The 21988-nt window shown below is 38.7% G+C and overlaps 1 protein-coding gene across 1 annotated transcript in view; it reads right to left on the bottom strand.

The window, feature by feature from the left end:
- Positions 1-3863: 3863 nt before the first annotated feature.
- Positions 3864-21988, bottom strand: part of LOC127436834 (vezatin-like) — a 39760-nt gene continuing 21635 nt past the window's right edge. The window contains exons 8-12 of the mRNA XM_051691270.1: positions 15937-16265; positions 13330-13523; positions 10453-10550; positions 7605-7809; positions 3864-5320 (exon numbers count right to left, since the gene is read on the bottom strand). Of these exons, the coding sequence (XP_051547230.1) occupies positions 4773-5320; positions 7605-7809; positions 10453-10550; positions 13330-13523; positions 15937-16265 (1374 nt within the window). The 3' untranslated portion in view covers positions 3864-4772. The remainder of the gene's footprint in view (positions 5321-7604; positions 7810-10452; positions 10551-13329; positions 13524-15936; positions 16266-21988) is intronic.

Here is a 21988-nt window from a genome sequence, read left to right as displayed (position 1 = left end):
AAAGCTGCCGAATCAGCTGAGTACGTGAAGAGCGTCATCAGCGGAATGCGAACTACTACTGCGAAGGCCCTGCTCATGAATATTAATAAGGTAATTCCGCTGACGTATTTTATGAGCCTTCCCAGATAGTTCATTTACGTAACTTAATTAATATTTATAAGCCATGCCTTCGCTGGCGCGTCTGCATTTAGACAAATCACATCGGCCTAATAGTGTTATGTCACGGTATATTAATATTAATGAGTCAAGCCTTCGCCATCATAGCATTTGTAAATTCGGGAGAGGAATGTTAATTAATTGGAAAGCCATTCAATGAAAATGTGCGCAGAAAAAGTGCTAGTTTATTTAATTTATTCCACGTGGAGTCCAACGTTATTATTATATATCCATATTCTAAAGTAGCTATATAGTGTACGTAAAACTCGTAAGTAATCGTAATGAACATTGACACAATTTAAATTTAGTAGTTATATATAATATATATTTACACTGAATATGTATATATATGTATGTATGTGTGTGTGTGTGTGTGTGTATATATATATATATATGTGTGTGTGTGTATATATATATATATGTGTGTGTGTGTGTGTGTGTATCCAAAATGGATTACATTCATTATTTTCCTCAAAATTCTACAAACAATACCCCATAATGACAACGTGAAAGAAGTTTGTTTGAAATCTTTGCAAATTTATTAAAAAAAAAAAAAAAAAAAAAAAAATCACATGTACATAAGTATTCACAGCCTTTGCCATGACACTCAAAATTGAGCTCAGGTGCATCCTGTTTCCACTGATCATCCTTGAGATGTTTCTACAACTTGATTGGAGTCCACCTGTGGTAAATTCAGTTGGTTGGACTTGATTTGGAAAGGCACACACCTGTCTATATAAGGTCCCACAGTTAACAGTGCATGTCAGAGCACAAACCAAGCCATGAAGTCCAAGGAATTGTCTGTAGACCTCCGAGACAGGATTGTATCGAGGCACAGATCTGGGGAAGGATACAGAAAAATTTCTGCAGCATTGAAGGTCCCAATGAGCACAGTGGCCTCCATCATCCGTAAATGGAAGAAGTTTGGAACCACCAGGACTCTTCCTAGAGCTGGCCGCCTGGCCAAACTGAGCGATCAGGGGAGAAGGGTCTTAGTCAGGGAGGTGACCAAGAACCCGATGATCACTCTGGCGTTTCTCTGTGGCGAGAGGAGAACCTTCCAGAAGAACAACCATCTCTGCAGCACTCCACCAATCAGGCCTGTATGGTAGAGTAGCCAGACAGTAGCCACTCCTCAGTAAAAGGCACATGACAGCCTGCCTGGAGTTTGCCAAAAGGCACCTGAAGGACTCTCAGACCATGAAAAACAAAATTCTCTGGTCTGATGAAACAAAGATTGAACACTTTGGCCTGATTGGCAAGCGTCATGTATGGGGGAAACCAGGCACCACTCATCACCTGGCCAATACCATCCATACAGTGAAGCATGGTGGTGGCAGCATCATGTTGTGGGGATGTTTTTCAGCAGCTGGTACTGGGGGACTGGTCAGGGTTGAAGGAAAGCTGAATGTAGCAAAATACAGAGATATCCTTAATGAAAACCTGATCTAGAGCGCTCAGGACCTCAGACTGGGTTGAAGGTTCACCTTCCAACAGGACAATGACCCTAAGTACACACACAAGACAATGCAAGTATAGCTTAGGAACAACTCTGTGAATGTCCTTGAGTGGCCCAGCCAGAGTCCGGACTTGAACCCAATTGAACATCTCTGGAGAGACCTGAAAATGGCTGTCCACCGACGGTCTCCATCCAACATGACAGAGTTTGAGAGGATCTGCAGAGAAGAATGGCAGAAAATCCCCAAATCCAGGTGTGCAAAGCTTGTCGCATCATACCCAAAAAGACTTGAGGCCGTAATCGCTGTCAAAGGTGCTTCAATGAACTACTGGGTTAAGGGTCTGAATACTTATGTCACTGTCATATTTCAGTTTTTTCTTTTTAATAAATTTGATTTTATCAAAAATCTGTTTTTTTTTGCTTTGTCATTATGGGGTATGGAGTGTAGATTGATGTGAAAATTTTTTATAATTTAAAGCATTTTAGCATAAGGCTGCAACATAACAAAATGTGAAAAAATGAAGGGGTCTGAATACTTTCTGAATGCACTGCATGTATATATAATGAATTTCTTTTGAATTTGGGGTGAAATATAACATGTTCTTAACAAGCTTCAGGAGTATCACACATTTGTCCAGTAGATGGCAGAATAACTCTCACTATATCAAAGCCCATATGGGTCACACATTAGATGAAAGTTTTCTCTTGCCATGGGTCTGTCATTTCATGAATTAGGCATTTATGGAAGTCTTCTTTTTCTGAAAGAACTTTTGTATACCTGCTCCTAATGTGCTTCACAAAAGACAAACACACATATGTATGTACATATATTTTATTTCACAAACGAAATGCAAGATTGCCACTTTTGGAGAGAGGAAAAACTTGAACCTTTAGAAAAGGCAAAACTGGTGTTGAGTGAGGACAAACACACACACAGACAGTTTCTGCCATGGTCAAGACGATTGTTGGACAGTCTCAAAGTCATGCAGAGTGGTAGACATAAAAACATTGCCACACAAACATTCAGTCACATAATTAAAGGTCAACATTATCTATACCCTTTTCTGTTCCATACAACATTTCACTGTTACTGTAAAGTGCAGCTGTCCTTCCAGAGGAAAATGTTTAAGGCAAGTTCAACTGCAGCTCGGTACCTTTCCCAAAGAGTTTTTTTTTTTTTTTCTTCTTTTGTCTAAACTGGGTTCAGTGAAAGATGAAGGCAGCCTTGAGTCTTTAAACCGACTTTAGACCAGTACTGGTTACTTTAATAAAGTCCCAATAACTAGTAAAAAATGTTAAGTATATGAACTTTTATAAAAATAGATCCACTGTAAATAAAGAGAAAATCATACTGCTTTGTCAATTTCAAGGCGTTTAATAGCTTAGAACTGCTGTAACAAGTCTACAAATGTTTATCATTCAATTCATAGAAGCACTAACCTTGTGGTGTAAGTCCAGCTGCTACTGTACAGAAACTCTGATGATGAAATGAAATCAGGGCAGCTATTTATTTTTCTGAAGACAGTACAGACACAAATATACAAATGGAAGGTTTCTCAAGAGGAAAGAAACTATTTTCAAGAATGTTGCTCTCTTTTTAGACTGTTTAAAAGAATTGGGTGAATCCCATGAAAAAACATCTGGGGCCTATTTCATCCCAAAATTAAAAGAAAAAGAAATTGTATTTTTAGGACCATTAACATTGTTGCGTTTTGACATTATTTACATGACAATTAAGTGCATTTCTCATTACCTTAATAGGAAAAAAATGCATTCTCACTACTGTAATAAGTGAACAAAAATCTTATTCTTACTGCAATGCAAAAAGTAATTCTCATTACTGTAAAGGAAAAAAACTACTATTCTAATTTCTGTAATAATAAAAAATATAAAGTAATGCAAAAAGTAATTACTGTATTCAAAAAAATAATTCTCATTACTGTAATGTGAAAAAAAACCATTACGGCAATGTGAAGAAAAAAACAATTACCGCAATATTAAAAAAACATTACCGCAATGTGAAAAAAAATATTACTGCAATGTGAAGAAAAAAACCATTACCGCAATATGAAAAAAAAACCATTACCGCAATGTGAAGAAAAAAACCATTACCGCAATATAAAAAAAAAACCATTACCGCAATGTGAAAAAACATTACCGCAATGTCAAAAAAAACAAAAACATTACCGGAATGTGGAAAAAAAAACAACAAAAAAACACATTACTGGAATGTGAAAAAGTTACCGCAATGTGAAAGAAAAAAAAAGTTACCGCAATGTGAAAGAAAAAAAAAGGTTACCGCAATGTGAAAAAAACATTACCACAATGTGAAAAACAACATTACTGCAATGACATTTTTTTTTCTCATTACTGTAAAGCAAAACACACATTCTCATAATTGTAATGAGAAAAAAATATTATTCTCAATACGTCATGTGAAAAAATAAGGTTCTCATTACTTAAGAGGAAAAAATATTATTCTCATTACTGTACAAATGAAATACTATCAGACCACGAAATACTATTTGCATTATCGTAACATGAAAAAAAAAATCCTTCTAATTTTAGTACAGTACTGAAAGTCATCATGTTGAATATTATTATAAAATACATATTTTTTCCACATTACAGTAATGAAAATGAGGCTTCTTTTATGCAAAATATAATTTCTCTTGATTTTGGGTTGAACTGTAATCGGAACATGTTCTTGAGAGGCTTCTTAAGAGCGATTAAGCCAAACTGACTAATTGAAGTTTTTTAAGTTATTCTGAGTAAGGACCTTCATGAAATTTAATTTAAACAGGACCAAGAAAGCAAGTATGTAGATGTGTGCATGTGTGTTAGTGTGCGAGTAAATGTGTACATTTTGGTCTGTTATTTTGTGTATTAATGAGTCTGTACCTGAGCCCTGTCATGAGGATAGTGGACTTGAGACATCACATGAGACACATAGCCCTCTTACTGACAAACACACACACACACACACACACACACACACACACACACACACACTTAAAGACAGAGACACACAAAAGAGCAAAACAAACGCACGCACACATCAGCTACATCCAATGATGTCTGGCACCTGAAATCAAGCTCAATAAATAAAACTAAAAGAAGATGAGAATAAATATCCCGGATGTCGCAAAATGCCATTTCAGTCCTCCTCACTTTCTCTCGTCTGCTGTGATGTCACTTCCTCTTCCTCCTCCGAGTCCCCATAAGTACATTCCTGCATGTAAGTGAATGTATGTGAGCGTGCCGCAACCTGGGCGGCCAAGGCGGAGCTAAAACTGAGCGCCTCTGAGCCATGCAGTTCTGTCAGTCTGTCAATCACAGAGAGGGTGGGCACTCTGGGTGTGAGTGGGTGTGTCCCATCCTGCCCGTCATCTATAAGCCCGTCTGATTGAAAGAGCTGCATTTCCACCACAGTCTCCGCCCCACTGACATCTATAGTTGCTCTAGGTACTTCTGGATCTCCGGTGTAAAATTCAGTCACTGAATATTTTACTTCCTCGACCCTGCTAATATTTTCAGTCTGCTTCCCTCTATCATTCTCCTCTTCTTCTTCTTCCGCCATCAGTCGTTCTTGTGATGTTTGGATGATATGGTTGCCTGCGGTAGTCGTTGGTTCAGCTGAAACACTCAACTCTAAAGAGTTTGTATCTGGTTCTGATGTTTCCTTAGCAAATGGACCCAGAGCAGCTAGCAGGACAAAAAACAAGTGTGGAGGTTAGCACATAAATTTAACACATAAACCTTACTAAAATGTATACTAAACAATAAAACTCGAAAACATAGTGGTTAACAGCAGTATTTATTTTTGCTTCAATAAAGAACAAACGAAATGATGCATAAGGATGCAAATGGTTTAATCAATCTATTTTTTTTTTTTACTTGTTCATTGACTATCTGAAATGAACCAAATCATTAAAACAAACCTTCCGAACAGACTTTGTTTTTACACTACTGAGTGAGTCATCACAATTAAACGTCTAAACGAACGATTCGTTAAAACAGTGGCTGTGTTCAGAATTTAATACTAACATACTGCTGAATACTGGACAGTTTTTAAGTGAAACAGTAGGGTTATTCCATGTCAAATGAACCAAATTTCAGAAATCTTTGATTTTATTAATTCTTTTTTCTGAAGAAAGATAAATATAAATGATGATGAAAGACAAAATATCAAATGCCATGGATCAATTATTTTCAAGGGGAGGCTCAAAATGACAATTTTCGCCAATGATTTTGGAGCAAAATTACAGAAAATTAATAAATAAAAAAACTTAGAAAGGTGGCAGCATAATTATTTGATTTTTACATAAAGATAGGTACGTCTATTACTCAAATCAGTTGACTTGGCATTATATGCCAGTGGTGTGTGTCCAAAAATGGGAAAAACACTTTATTGTGTGTTGTTTCTCAAAGCTGGAGTGCCTAAAACTCCAGAGGTTTTAAAGGGATAGTTCACCCAAAAATGAAATTTCTCTCATCATTTACTCACCCTCATGCCATCCCAGATGTGAATTAATTCCTTTCTTCTGCAGAACACAAATGAAGATTTTTAGAAGAATATTTCAGCTCTGTAGGTCCATACAATGCAAGTGAATGTTGACCAAAACTTTGCATCTCCAAAAATCACATAAAGGCAGCATAAAAGTTATCCATACAACTCCAGTGGTTTAATCCATGTCTTCAGAAGCAACATGATAGGTGTGGGTGAGAAACAGATCAATATTAAACTATTTTTTTTCCTATAAATTCTCCTCCCTGCACAGTAGGTGGCGATATGCACGAAGAATGTGAATCACCATAAAACAAAAGAAGAAGAATGTGGAAGTGAAAGTGGAGATTTATAGAAAAAAGGACTTTAATATTCATCCGTTTCTCACATCATATCTCTTCTCAAGACATGGACCACTGGAGTTGTACAGATTAATTTTATGAGGGCATTTTTATTTTTGTATTTTTTTTTGTGTTGCTTTTTGGATATTTAAAGTTCTGGTCACCATTCACTTGCATTGTATGGACCTGCAGAGCTGAAGTATTCTTCTAAAAATCTTCATTTGAGTTCTATAGAAGAAAGTCATGCATATCTCGGATGGAAATGGGGTGAGTAAATTATGAAAGAATTTTCATTTTTTGGGTGAACTATCCCTTTACAGATATCTTAATATCCTTTTAGATTCTGGTTCAGAACAAGCTTTCCTTTTGGTATCTTAATTTTTAAAGCCCTATAAGGTTAATCCGTAAAATATAATGGCTCCCAATCTTGCTCTATTCGGAAAAATTGTTAAATTTTACCCATTTTCAATCGTTGAAAAATAAATCTGGGTCACATGGTATGAGACTAGTTTTTCTTGTCCAACAAAACAAAGGTCTAAAGGAAATGTAATGTTAAATTGCAAATTTCGAGAGTCTAAAAAAACACTTGTGGCTCTTCAGATCCTAAACTTCTTGGAATGGTCCCAAATGGTCCCGAATGGAGGCCCCCTCCCACCCCCACTACTTAGATGCACACACACACATCCATCTGACACTAGGTGGCACTTTAATAAGCACATTTACATATTTGTTTTCGACTAGAATCTCAATTCTTTTTTCCTCTGAATCTTTCAGTGCCACCAGATGAAACGCTGATATGGTCATTAGGGTGTTCTTAAGTTATAGCCCCCCAAGCAACCAAAATTTGGGAAATTTGGCATGTGCCCTCAGAATGTCCTGTTGTCCATGTGTACCAAGTTTTGTTTTCGTTTGGATATTGCGCTCAGAAGATACAGGCCAATTAGTCACTATGGGCCACACCCAAAAATTTTATCTACTCATGTCTTATAAATGCTTAAAAGATCAAGATTTCTTTTGATAATTTTTTGGTCAGGAGCATCTCTATATGATACACACCAAATTTGTGCATCTTAGACAAATGGCCTATAACGAATTCAAAAAGGTAGCTTTAAAAGTGAATTTTTATTTGTGTTTGTAGTACCCTGATCACTGAACAGCAGACGCTTGCGTTTGTCTCTCTCTCCATCTGAGGTTCGAATTCCAAGGACGGATTTCAGCTCGAGTAAAACACGTCTAGACTCTTCTCGTTCATGCCGCTGACGCTCTTGTTCCCACGGCGACAGCACATCTGAGGTCCCTCTCCATTCTGTCTCAGAGTCAGAATCCGACACATATGCCTCCAGTTCCTGGCCAAGAAAAACACCTTTTATTTATCCCAAATAAGCCACAGAATTAATATTAATCTTTGCAAATATTTCCTTTTTATTAGTAGATATACAGTTAGTTTTGCTTTGTGCACAGTTTAAATCACACAGAATTCACAGAATTTGTTCAATAGTCAAAGAAATGCTGATGATGACCAGGGCCGGTACTAGGATGCGATCTTTGCTGGGGCACTTGTATGTTTAGTGGGGGCAACACTGATCATTTTGCAAGTCCGGGGGGCGGAGTGCCCCTTGATCGTTTCGCTGTCAGTCAGGGCAGGGGCATCAAGAGTTTCTGGGGAGACTCAAGGCAAATCTTTGGGGCAATGCCCCAGCCCCCACTTAGACCCGGTCATGATGATGACTATAAAAAGCACTATATTTACAACTCAAAAAGAACAAGTCACTCAGTATAGGGGCAGTGGTGGCTCAGCGGTTAAGGCTCTGGGGCCAAGATACCACTGTTGGGCCGTTGAGCAAGGCCCTTGACCCTATCTGCTCCAGGGGAGCCGTATCATGGCTGACCCTGCACTCTGACCCCAGCTTAGCTGGGATATGTGAAAAAAAAGAATTTCACTGTATACAGTGCATCCGGAAAGTATTCACAGCGCTTCACTTTTTCCACATTTTGTTATGTTACAACCTTATTCCAAAATGGATTAAATTCATTATTTTCCTCAAAATTCTACAAACAATACCCCATAATGACAACGTGAAAGAAGTTTGTTTGAAATCTTTGCAAATTTATTAAAAATAAAAAACAAAAAAAAAATCACATGTACATAAGTATTCACAGCCTTTGCTCAATACTTTGTTGAAGCACCTTTGTCACCAATTACAGCCTCAAGTCTTTTTGAGTATGATGCTACAAGCTTGGCACACCTATTTTTGGGCAGTTTCTCTCATTCTTCTTTGCAGGACCTCTCAAGCTCCATCAGGTTGGATGGGCAGCGTCAGTGCACAGCCATTTTCAGATCTCTCCAGAGATGTTCAATCGGGTTCAAGTCTGGGCTCTGGCTGGGCCACTCAAGGACATTCACAGAGTTGTCCCGGAGCCACTCCTTTGTTATCTTGGCTGTGTGCTTAGGGTCGTTGTCCTGTTGGAAGATGAACCTTCGCCCCAGTCTGAGGTCCAGAGCGCTCTGGAGCAGGTTTTCATCAAGGATGTCTCTGTACATTGCTGCATTCATCTTTCCCTCGATCCTGACTAGTCTCCCAGTTCCTGCTGCTGAAAAACATCCCCACAGCATGATGCTGCCACCACCATGCTTCACTGTAGGGATGGTATTGACCAGGTGATGAGCGGCGCCTGGTTTCCTCCATACATGACGCTTGCCATTCAGGCCAAAGAGTTCAATCTTTGTTTCTCATGGTCTGAGAGTCCTTCAGGTGCCTTTTGGCAAACTCCAGGCGGGCTGTCATGCGCCTTTTACTGAGGAGTGGCTTCCGTCTGGCCACTCTACCATACAGGCCTGACTGGTGGAGTGCTGCAGAGATGGTTGTTCTTCTGGAAGGTTCTCCTCTCTCCACAGAGAAACGCTGGAGCTCTGTCAGAGTGACCATCGGGTTCTTGGTCACCTCCCTGACTAAGGCCCTTCTCCCCCGATTGCTCAGTTTGACCGGGCGGCCGGCTCTAGGAAGAGTCCTGGTGGTTCCAAACTTCTTCCATTTACGGATGATGGAGGCCACTGTGCTCATTGGGACCTTCAATGCTGCAGAAATTTTTCTGTACCCTTCCCCAGATCTGTGCCTCGATACAATCCTGTCTCGGAGGTCTACAGACAATTCCTTGGACTTCATGGCTTGGTTTGTGCTCGGACATGCACTGTTAACTGTGGGCCCTTATATAGACAGGTGTGTGCCTTTCCAAATCATGTCCAATCAACTGAATTTACCATAGGTGGACTCCAATCAAGTTGTAGAAACATCTCAAGGATGATCAGTGGAAACAGGATGCACCTGAGCTCAATTTTGAGTGTCATGGCAAAGGCTGTGAATACTTATGTACATGTTTTTTATTTTTAATAAATTTGCAAAGATTTCAAACAAACTTCTTTCATGTTGTCATTATGGGGTATTGTTTGTAGAATTTTGAGGAAAATAATGAATTTAATCCATTTTGGAATAAGGCTGTAACATAAAAAAATGTGGAAAAAGTGAAGCGCTGTGAATACTTTCCGGATGCACTGTATGTGCAAATGTATAACGTGTGATAAATAAATAAAATTAATTAATTAATTAATTAGTTGTACTCTACACAAGAGCAATGTCTAACCAAAACTATAAAACTGTTTATTTACTACAGAAAGTTCTAAGACTTTTAAGATCCTCTTAAATTTCCATGACTTTTGTAATTCCCTGGTATTTTCAGGTTTTCCATGAACATGAGAACCCTGCTAAGCATGTGTATCTGAAGCTAATACTTCAGATTTTTCTTGTAACCCCAGACAGCAAAATGACCAAGGGGGGCACCTCCTGGTTAGACAAAGGGAGAACCCACTACCCATTGTAAAGGTAAAAATACTGCATCCTAGTACCGGCCCTGCTTCAATTCAACAAGAAATGGCATTCGCAACCCATTTTACTTTCACAATGTGATGGATTTCAGACACAATCAGACTGTACCTGTTCCTCAGGGACGGGGTCTCTGTCCTGTATGTGTGTAACAGGGGCAAGAGGAGGGGGTTCTGGAGCAGCCGTTTCTTTTGGCTGGTCTGAACTCTCTGATGAACACACACAAATAAACGGTATCTAATTAGTGTGTTTGTGTAAAGCAAACTCCATCAGTTTTTACATCCCTGGCACATACAAATCAATGGGCCAAGATCTCATTGTTTGTTGAAGCGGTGGTGCAGAAAGTAGCACATTGGCTCCTGACAAAATTAAAGGCTCTGTGGACTTGAATCCTGCCTGGGGCATATCCTGATCCCCATCTGATTCCAAATGGCAAGAATATTATCAGCCTGGTCAACATAGCGGCCTATCACTAAGATTTTACAAGAGTATTTGATGTAATATTATATGCAGCATATTTTTTTATCTAGCCTAAGGTTATATACTATTAAACATGGCCAAAATAGCCACGCTTCCACTGTCGGGCCAAATGAAGGCATGCTAGTTGCGTTCCCACTGTCACTTCCGGGGCTTAATTGTGCCTCTTCTGGGCTTATTCCGGCTTATTACGCCGATTATCCTTGGGCCAAAGAAGGCCAAATGGGGATTGAGGCACAGTCAAAGTCAAAGGCGGAGTTTAGCGAGACACTCAAGCTGCATTTCATTCAAGTCAGATGTGGGATATTCCTACTTTAATTCTCCGAACTACGACCATAAAGGAATTCCATTGCCAGATACTTGGAAAATGACGTTTAAACAACCAAAACTGCAACACTCCCGTTAGCATAACAGGGGTTTGACCTGTTTCCTAGCAACTCAACTAATAAACAATGCTGCTATGCTAGCATTTGTGCTACAGGTGTACAGTCATCAAAAGAGAGTTTAATTTACTCTATTTTGTACAGCAGTCTCTGCAAACATTTGTTAAACAAGCTTTAATATCTTTTAATGTAGAAACTTTGACTCATTGATCGATATCATTTAATTAAAGTGAATGTTTATCACTAACTTTGTACATCTCTGGGTGCCAACATATCTACACACACCTATCATCTCATGGAAAAAAACTGCGGACACATTACAAATCCGTTAAGATGCACAATGGACAAAGCGTGCCCAAAGTTAAGTTAAAGACTTTATTGTCATTGTACTGCTGTGCAAAAACAACGAAATTGTAAAGGAAGAACTCTACATGGTTCAAGATCATGGACGGTGTGCTGGGACATCGTCATGCTCTTCATGGAGAGACCTGGGAGTTAAAGTCGGTGAGTTGTCAACGTTAAATTATCTTAGATAGATAACTAGATAACATGCGTGTTTGTTTTAGCTTGTGAAATGGGCAGGGAATGTGATGTTTGCACCAGGGCGGCATATTAAAGGCGGGTTTCAGGGCAATGCTGCGGGGCTTTTGGCCTGATGGTGGGAATGCACAGCGATTTTGGTCTCATGGCTCATGGTCCAAGGCTACTGACCCCAGCTGACCAGTTTATGGCCTTGGTTCGCACTGGCCCAATAGTGGAAAAGCGGATAATGAATGAAGTTATTACTCTGAAAATATCTGCAGTTGTTTGCCACCCAGTGTGTGTTAGCGTGCAAAAATACATCAAACAACCGTAGAGATGACCTTTGACCATGCTGTATTACAACCACCAGCGCAGAAGAAAGTCATGAAATGACGCTGGGGATCATGTGTTTAATGACTTCACCGACTTGTGCATTATGGCCTAATTCTGTAAAGAACATCACCCACTACATCTGTCTCTTTCCTTTTTTACCCTGCCCTCCCACTTCCCTAATGCTCCCTAAAATAACTGCAGTAAGGGAAAATGGTTGAATAAGGAACTCTAAAAATACTCCCAAGCAGCATGCTGTTACTACAGAAACATGCAAGGGCTGATGCACCTATTGTACAGTGTGGACGTCATTTAGAGAACTCATACACACTCAAACATACGGTAGTTCAACTGCCCCATTTAAACTATATTAAACTAAACTGTTTTTAATTAGGATTGTCAATTTAACATTATACACATAAAGAAATTACACATTTAATTTTGCCCCCTGACCTGTACATAAATTCCGTAAAATGTAGTTTTCCTATCATTCTCAATTCAACAATTTCTGAATTTCAGGGTTTTCTAAGCAAATATTGATCTAGGAAATTAATTAGATTGTTTCATCAGCATTTCATGTAATGTATTTGATTGGCAGCCTTATTTATAACTAAACTTAACCAGACTATAATTTTTCTTTTCTTTTTTTTTTTTTCACCCCTTTTCTCCCCAATTTGGAATGGCCAATTCCCAATGCCCTCTAAGTCCTCGTGGTGGTGTAGTGACTCGCCTCAATCTGGATGGCGGTGGACGAATCTCAGTTGCCTCCGCGTCTGAGGCCGTCAATACACGCATCTTATCACGTGGCTTGATGAGCGCATTACCGCAGAGACCTAGCGTGTGTGGAGGCTTCACGCTATTCTCCGCGGCATCCCCACACAACTCACCACGCGCCCCACCGAGAGCGAGAACCACATTATAGCGACCACGAGGAGGTTAACCCAACGCAACTCTAAACACCCTAGCAACCAGGCCAATTGGTTGCTTAGGAAGCCTGACTGTAGACACTCAGCACACCCTGGATTCGAACTTGTGATTCCAGGTGTGGTAGTCAGCGTCTTTACTTTATGAGCTACCCAGGCCCCCAACCAAACTATCATTAAACATTTTCAGTAAAGACGGCAATGGAAGAATGTTCAGAATAACCTGCAAATTGGACCATTTAATATTCCGATCAGTTTAAACAATCAAACATCAAATATGAAAACCAACAAGAGGTGCAGCACAAAAGCATTAATCCCGACTGCTGTGTTTGGCCAAGAGGATGACCTCTGACCTGGGCAGCTGGAGACCCTGCGCAGCATGCGCTCCACCTGCGCGAGCGTTTCGTCCCAACAGCAGGTGCTGGCCTGCATGTGTGGCTGCAGCAGCTGCAGACGCTCCTTCAGCTCCTGATAGCCTGTGCACGTCATCTCCTCTGTCTCCTTAGCAACCATTAACTTCTCCAAATCATCCTCCAGAATAATGACCCTATAAGAAATAAACCACTGTGATGCAATAAAATGCCAAATCTTCAGTGTCATCAGGTTAGACTAGAGCAAAGACGATTATAACCAGTGTGTTAAACTGAGTTCAAATAGGCAATGCATCTGTTTACACTTTGTGTTTTTTTTATTTTTTAGAAAGTAAAAAAAATTGGTAACACTTTACAACAAGGTTGTATTCACTGATATTAGTTAACAACTTTAGATAACGTGACTAACAATGAACAATACATTTACAGCATTTAAATTTGAAATCTTGATTTATATGTGCAATGGAAAGAAAATGTATGTGAACCCTTTGGAATTAGCTGGTTCTGCATTAATTGGTCATAAAATCTCATCAAAGTCACAAGTATAGACACAATGTTCTTAAGCTAACAAGACAAACAATTATAATCTTTCATGTCTTTATTGAACACATCCCATTACACATTCACAGTGCTGTGGAAAAAGTAAGTGAACCCTTGGATTTAAAAACTGCTCGATCCTCATTTGGCAGCAATAACCTCAACCAAGCATTTCTGGTAGCTGTGGATAAGACTGGCACAACGTTCATGAACAGAGATGTTAACCAGTTCAAATGATTCCTTTAAGCCTTATTTACCTCACTGAGCATTCTGCAGTGTGCCCTTAGAGTCATCTTGGCTGGACAGCCACTTCTAGGGAGAGTAGCCACAGTGCTAAATTGTCTCCGTTTATAGACAATTTGTCTAACTGTGGACAGATGAATATCTAAGCTCTTCGAGATAACTTTGTAACCCTTTTCAGATTTATGCAAAGCAACAATTCTTGATCGTAGGTCTTGATGCTTCTCGTCAGCAGATGCTTCTTGTGAATAGCAAACTCAAAATGTTTGAGTGCTTTTTATAAGTCAAAGTAGCTCTAACCCACACCTCCAATCTTGTTTAATTAACCGGATGCCAGGTTTGCCAACTCCTGACTCTACTTAGCTTTTGTTGATGTCATTAGCCTAGGGGTTCACATACTTTTTCCCAACCTACACTGTGAATGTTTGAATTATGTATTCAGTATGTACAAGAACAATACAATAATTTTAGTTAAAATAGATTGTGTTTGTTCATTATTGTAACTTAGATGAAGATCAAACCAGATTTTAAGACAAATTTATACATAAATGCAGGTAATTCCAAAGGGTTCACATACTTTTTCTTGCCACTGTATTTCTACAAATACGAAAACATTTTTAACATTAAACAAAGTAAGTTAACATTAGTTAATGCATTATGAGCTAACACTGACAATGAACAATAGCAAATTTAGAAATATACATCAAAATTAAAATGCATTGTTAGTTCATGATACCTAGGCTTACGTATACAATCTTATCGTAAAGTGTTACTGAAAATTCATCCTGAAGCAAAACTGTTCTGAATACAGTAAAATAAAGTATAACAATTAAGTAATAATTATGGACAATGTGGGCTCCATAATGTTTAATTAATGCAATTCTAAATTACAACTCAATCAATGGAAGCTATCAAAGGAAAGGTCAAAATATAAAAACTGGTGTTTTGTACTAATATTTATACATCAAATTAAAATAGTTTACTGTAAATGTTGTTACAAGTTAATATTTATTTCAAATAAAAAATAAAAAATAAATTTAAAAAAAGTGCATTATTTATTGACTTACTGATTTATTATGAATTCGTTGGTGGCCGATTTAATGGTGATATAAATACAGTATATTTCATTTAATTATTTCAAATGAGACAAACAAAAAACCTGACATTAAATTAACATTTAATTTGCACAGTAGCTACTAAATAAAAAAATATTTCAAACAGAAAATGTGCATTGCCAAGATTGTCCACAGATTTTGAAAGTGACACAAGGGGGAACTACTACTTCTATTAATCAGACAAGCAGCATTCAGTCGGCAATAAAATGGCCAAATATCAGCTGACTGATTTGCCTGGCCTTTATAACAGTCTATTCCTTATTGTCATGGTGAAAGCAATCTTAAAGACAGACTTTAAGCATTCTTTAAGAATTTATTAACACTAGTGGCAAACCGATATATCGGCCGATCTTTGGCTGATTTATCAGTTTTATTGGAATTGGCTGATAACAGTACAACTTTGCAAAAGGTATTCGTTCACGAATTTGTCAGTTCCAAAATGTACCGACAATCTTGTCAATTGACACTGCACATTTTAACATCAAATATTTACGTTAATAGTTAATTTTCAAGCTTTTTGAACATTTTAAGTAAATAAAATAAATATCAATTTACTTTCAGAAATGTTGTATATGGCTCATTTGAAATTAATCATCTGCATTTTACACCATACATGGCATTATATTGGCTATTAGCCACACTTCTCTCTTGATATCAGCACTGACCATTGAAAAAATACTAATTAAGCGGTACCTACTCATTCAGGAGTGTTTTCAGGTGAAGTTGTAAACTTCGGATAGATGTGTGCAGAGAATTGAGCTCTCTACACTTCTGTTGAGCACGTCCGTTTCGTCCTGAGCCCAGTGACTGGTGCTGCGTTTCAAAGTAGCGATGGAAGTCGTAGCTGCGCTGAAGATCGCCAAGGCAGCCGGCCAGAGTGCGATGCAGAGAGTCAGTAATCAAAGGGACGCTGTTATACGTGAGGGGGCTGGGCCTGGAATTAAGCTCCTCCCTCCCTGGAGACAGTAGCAGAGCTAATCGCCGGAAAAACTCAGAGCTCTGCCCCACCCACAACTGGAACAACATCTGCAAACCAATCAAAGCATGATTTTGGGAATTGAAGAGATTAGTGTGTTTCTATATCAACAGTAGGTCTGGGCAATATATCGAACATTTACAATATTTTTGCAATGATTTTGTTGCCGATATTAAATAAGCATAATTATGAATATCGCAACAATCTTAATGTGCGCCTCTGTGAGCCATTCATTCAGAACACATCTGTCTTTTTCTATGCAAGCGTGCACTAGACGGACGTCATTGACCGCTGTGTCGTGTCTTGCTGTCTTTTCCGTGTCTTGTGCTGTAATGACGCATTTTATGACGCTGTCAAAATCAATTTAAAAGGAAATTCAACCTTTAAAATGCGCCTCGAGACACCCGCGTTCTGTTTTATTCATTGCACTGCTTCTTTTTTAGCCCAAGAATGCAAGTCATCATCAGTGCTTGGCATACATCGAAAATTTGAATGCTCATTTTAACATTCGAATGTGCATTTTAATCTTAAATTCAACGAATATCTGAATTTCGAATTTTGATTTGACAGCCCTGCTGTCCATTGCATTTAATTGGTTCAAACCACCAATTCAACGATTCGTTCGTCATTACTTACAAAATTTGGTGGGGATTTTCACAAAATCTGTGAAGAAAATGTCCTGGTCCGATTTCTCTCCAAAATTAAAAGAAACAAATAAGAAACTATACTTTGCATTTAGAAAATGAAGCCTATTTTTAAGGTCATTAAGATTATTTTCATGACAGTTACACACATTTACCCTCCAATTCTTATTACCGCACTGTGAAAAAACATGGTCATTATGATATTCTCATTACTGCAATGTGAAACGAAAAGATATATTTGTATTTGTGCATCATGGTGAGATAGTACTCTCTTGGTATTGTCTTTCATTTTCGTTGATTTTTAATTAGATTTCAGATTTCTTTATTGTCATTGTAACAAAATTACAACGAAATTCTGTATGGCTCAGTCCAGAACGCAGCTTATAAAACACAATAAAAATAATAAAAATCAATAATTTAAATCCATTGATATATAAACAAGATAAAAGTTAGGATAAAAGTCAAGATAAGAGACTTTTGTAATCATTAAAGTGCATAAGTAAATAAATAAAAAATAAATCAAGTCAATAAATAAGGTGCACTAAAAGAATACTGGTAGCAGCGTGTGTGTGATTTCCAGTGAGGGAAGTGCTCCAGCAGTCTAGACACAATCATCCTGTATAGGGATAGTTGAGGCTACAGCTCTTGGAAAGAGGCTGTTCCTCAGTCTGTTTGTACGGGACTGTATTGTCCTGTATCACCTGCTGGATGGTAGAGAGTCGAACAGGATGTGTCCAGGGTGAGTTACATCGCTGGCAATGCTTCTAGCTTTCCTTTGCAGCCGACTGATGTAGACTTCACCCAGATTCGAGAGCTCAGATCCGATGACCCGTTGGGCTGCTTTCACCACATGCTGTAGTTCTCTCTGGTAACCAGCAGTGCAGCTGGCATACCACACTGTGGCACAGTAGGAGAGTATACTCTCTATGGTGCTATGGTAAATATTCCTGAGTAATTGTTGAGGTAGTTGTGCCTTTTTTAATTTTCGTAGGAAGAATAGTCTCTGTTGGGCCTTCTTCACCAGATAAGATATGTGCTGTGGCCAAGTCAGATCACATGAAATGTAGACTCCCAGGAACTTGAAGTGCTGTACTCTTTCCACTTCCTCACCATGTATGCAGAGAGCAGCATGTTCTGTTTTCTTGAACCTTCTGAAGTCCACAGTGATCTCTTTTGTTTTTGTGGTGTTGAGGGTCAAGTTGTTGACCCGACACCATCAGGCAAGATGGCACACCTCCTTCCTGTACGCTGTCTCATCATTGTCTGATATCACTCCCACCAGGGTGGTGTCATCTGCAAATGTAATTATGGTGTTGGAGGAGTGGGTGGGGGTACAGTTATGTGTGAACACAGAGTAGAGAGCTGGACTGAGGACACAGCCCTGTGGGGCTCCTGTGCTCAGGATTATGGTAGAGGATGTGTAGTCTCTGATCCTGACATTCTGTGGTCTGTTTGTTAAAAAGTCTAAAATCCATGTGCAGAGAGAGGGGCTGAGGCCGAGGTTGTAACCAATTTATATGGTATTATAGTATTGAAGGCAGAGCTAAAATCAATAATAAGTATCCTTACATATGTGTTCTGGTGCTCCAGATGTGTCAGGGCTTTATGCAGTGCAATTGAATCTGCATCCTCCATTGAGCTATTGGCTCAGTAGGCGATGATGGTCAAGGTCGGGGGGGATGACTGCCTTAATGTGTGTCAATATCAGCATTTTGAAGCACTTCATGATAATGGGGGTTAAAGCAATCGGCCTGTAGTCATTCAGACATTTTGCTGTTGATTTCTTTGGCACTGGAATGATGGTAGATAATTTAAAACAGGTAGGGAAGGTAGCCTGTCGAAGTGAGTTGTTGAATATGTTGGTAAACGCATCCGCCAGCTGTTCTGCAACACTCCTTCAAAACCCTTCCCTGCACTCCGTCCGGTCCAGCTGCTTTCTTGATGTCAATTTTGCGCAGGGTGGACCTTACTTGATGGTGGTGTAGAATGAGTGCTTGCTCATTCTGTGGTGGTGCAGTAAAGGTGGTAGGGCTTTTGTTTTCACCATCAAAACGTGCAAAGAACTGGTTGAGGACATCAGGGAAAGCAGTGTCAATGTTGGACATAGGGCTGTTGTCACACTTGTAGTCAGTAATAGCCTTAATCCCTTTCCACATGCTGCAGGAGTCGTTGTTAAAATGCTCCTCAAAGCGCTGTTTATGCTTGTGCTTTGCATCCCTGATGCCCTTCCTCAGTTTACCCCATGCATTTTTGTAGGTCCCTGTGTCCCCAGATTTAAAAGCAGTATCCCGAGCCCTGAGGAGAGTTTTTACCTCGTTGTTGAACCAGGGCTTCTGGTTGGAAAACACTTTTACGGTCCTTGTAGTCATGTTGTCAGTACAAAACAAATGAAATTAAAACAAATTATTGCACGATCATCCTTTTGACTAATATAGTTACAGTATGAGAATCATCCTTGAAAACTACTGGAATATTAAAAGCAGAACGTCCGGACGCATTATGGTAATGATAATTGGGGGGTAAAATGTGCTCAAGTGTCCTGAAAATAATGTCACAATGCAAAAAAACTTAATGGCCCAAATAGGCTTTCTTTTCTAAATGCAAAGTATAATTTCTCTTTTTGTTGTTGTATTTTATTTATTTATTTTTCTGTGTTAATTTGGGATTTAACATGACCAGGACATTTTGTTGACAGGTTTCGTGACAGTCACATTTGACATGTTTTAAAATGTTTTATTAAAAAATATATGTAAGTAAACACTGCTATTTATTAGCTGGAATTGCTTTATTTGCACACACACAAATATATATACAGTTGTGCTCAAAAGTTTGCATACCCTGGCAGAAATTGTGAAATTTTGGTATTGATTTTGAAAATATGACTGATCATGCAAAAAAAAAAAAAAAAAAAAAAACTGTCTTTTATTTAAGGATAGTGATCATGTGAAGCCATTTATTATCACATAGTTGTTTGGCTCCTTTTTTAAATCATAATGATAACAGAAATCACCCAAATGGCCCTGATCAAAAGTTTACATACCCTTGAATGTTTGGCCTTGTTACAGACACACAAGGTGACACACACAGGTTTAAATGGCAATTAAAGGTTAATTTCTCACACCTGTGGCTTTTTAAATTGCAATTAGTGTCTGTGTACAAATAGCTAAAGAGTTTGTTAGCTCTCATGTGGATGCACTGAGCAGGCTAGATACTGAGCCATGGGGAGCAGAAAAGAACTGTCAAAAGACCTGCGTAAAAAGGTAAAGGAAATTTATAAAGATGGAAAAGGATATAAAAAGATATCCAAAGCCTTGAAAATGCCAGTCAGTACTGTTCAATCACTTATTAAGAAGTGGAAAATTCGGAGATCTCTTGATACCAAGCCAAGGTCAGGTAGACCAAGAAAGATTTCAGCCACAGCTGCCAGAAGAATTGTTCGGGATACAAAGAAAAACCCACAGGTAACCTCAGGAGAAATACAGGCTGCTCTGGAAAAAGACGGTGTGGTTGTTTATAGCGACCACGAGGAGGTTACCCCATGTGACTCTACCCTCCCTAGCAACCGGGCCAATTTGGTTGCTTAGGAGACCTGGCTGGAGTCACTCAGCACGCCCTGGGATTCGAACTAGCAAACTCCAGGGGTGGTAGCCAGCGTCTTTTACCACTGAGCTACCCAGGCCCCGGAAAAGAGTGTTATGGATCTTAACCCCATTGAGCTTTTGTGGGATCAGCTAGACTGTAAGGTGCATGAGAAGTGCCCGACAAGACAGCCACATCTATGGCAAGTGCTACAGGAAGTGTGGGGTGAAATGTCACCTGAGTATCTGGACAAACTGACAGCTAGAATGCCAAAGATCTGCAAAGCTGTCATTGCTGCACATGGAGGATTTTTTAATGAGAACTCTTTGAAACAGTTTAAGAAGTTCTGAACATTTTGTTCAAATTGTAATAGTAATTTTTCACATTATTAATGTCCTGACTATACACTGTGATCAGTTGAATGCCACTTTGGTGAATAAAAGTACCAATTTCTTTACATAAGAGCAAAATCTGTCCATTATTCCAAACTTTTGGCCGCCAGTGTGTGTGTGTGTGTGTGTGTGTGTATATATATATATATATATATATATATATATATATATATATATATATATATATATATATATATATAAAGAAAATTTACAAAAGGCTGAAACATATTAAGATATCGCCCAGCCCTAATCAACAGTGTGAGTTAGGGCTGCTCGATTATGGCAAAAGTCATAATCACGATTATTTTGGTCAATATGGAGATCACAATTATTTAACACGATTACTCATTGACTTTGAAAACATCATGCGTTTATTGAATAATAAAAAATAAAAAATAAACTTTTCTTTGTAACAGTGGGTTTCCTTGAACTTGAAATGTAAACTGCACTGGGTAGGGGAGGAGGCTATTGTCATATGATAATTATTTTATGTTACGTACAGTAGTCAAATAAAGAAAAGCCTCCATCACCATCATTTTCAGCAGGGGTGCTCACACTTCTATGGAATGAGATCTACTTTTTCATCATGCAGCAAGATCTACCATGTACAATAAAGGCTATACATTATCACAATACCAAAATTTCAGTAGTCTGTAGTAAAATTTGACTATTCTCAATACCAGCTTCAAAACCACAACAAATAATAACACTACTAACTAATATGTTAATAATGGAAGAATGGTTTCAAGTTCTTAAGTAATTATTCAAGACTAGTAAATAGTCAGTAATCACAATAAAAAACTGCAATGAATAAAAATAGATTAAAAACAATAATACAAAAAATTTAAATTAAGAAAATTCTGTGCTTTTTTTATTTATTTTTTTATTATTATTAATTTATTTTTCTCCCCTTTTTCTCCCCAATTCCCAATGCGCTCTAGGTCCTCGTGGTGGTGTAGTGACTCGCCTCAATCCGGGTGGCGGAGGACGAACCTCAGTTGCCTCCACGTCTGAGACCGGCAATTCGCGCATCTTATCACGTGGTTTGTTGAGTGCGTTACCGCGGAGACATATCACGTGTGGAGGCTTCACGCTATTCTCCGCGGCATCCACGCACAACTCACCATGCGCCCCACTGAGAGCGAACCACATTATAGT

This window comes from Myxocyprinus asiaticus, chromosome 47 (assembly GCF_019703515.2).
Source record: "Myxocyprinus asiaticus isolate MX2 ecotype Aquarium Trade chromosome 47, UBuf_Myxa_2, whole genome shotgun sequence".
NCBI lineage: Eukaryota > Metazoa > Chordata > Actinopteri > Cypriniformes > Catostomidae > Myxocyprinus > Myxocyprinus asiaticus.
The sequence above is the reverse complement of the archived record's forward strand: the minus strand, read 5'-3'. Positions and strand labels throughout refer to the sequence as shown.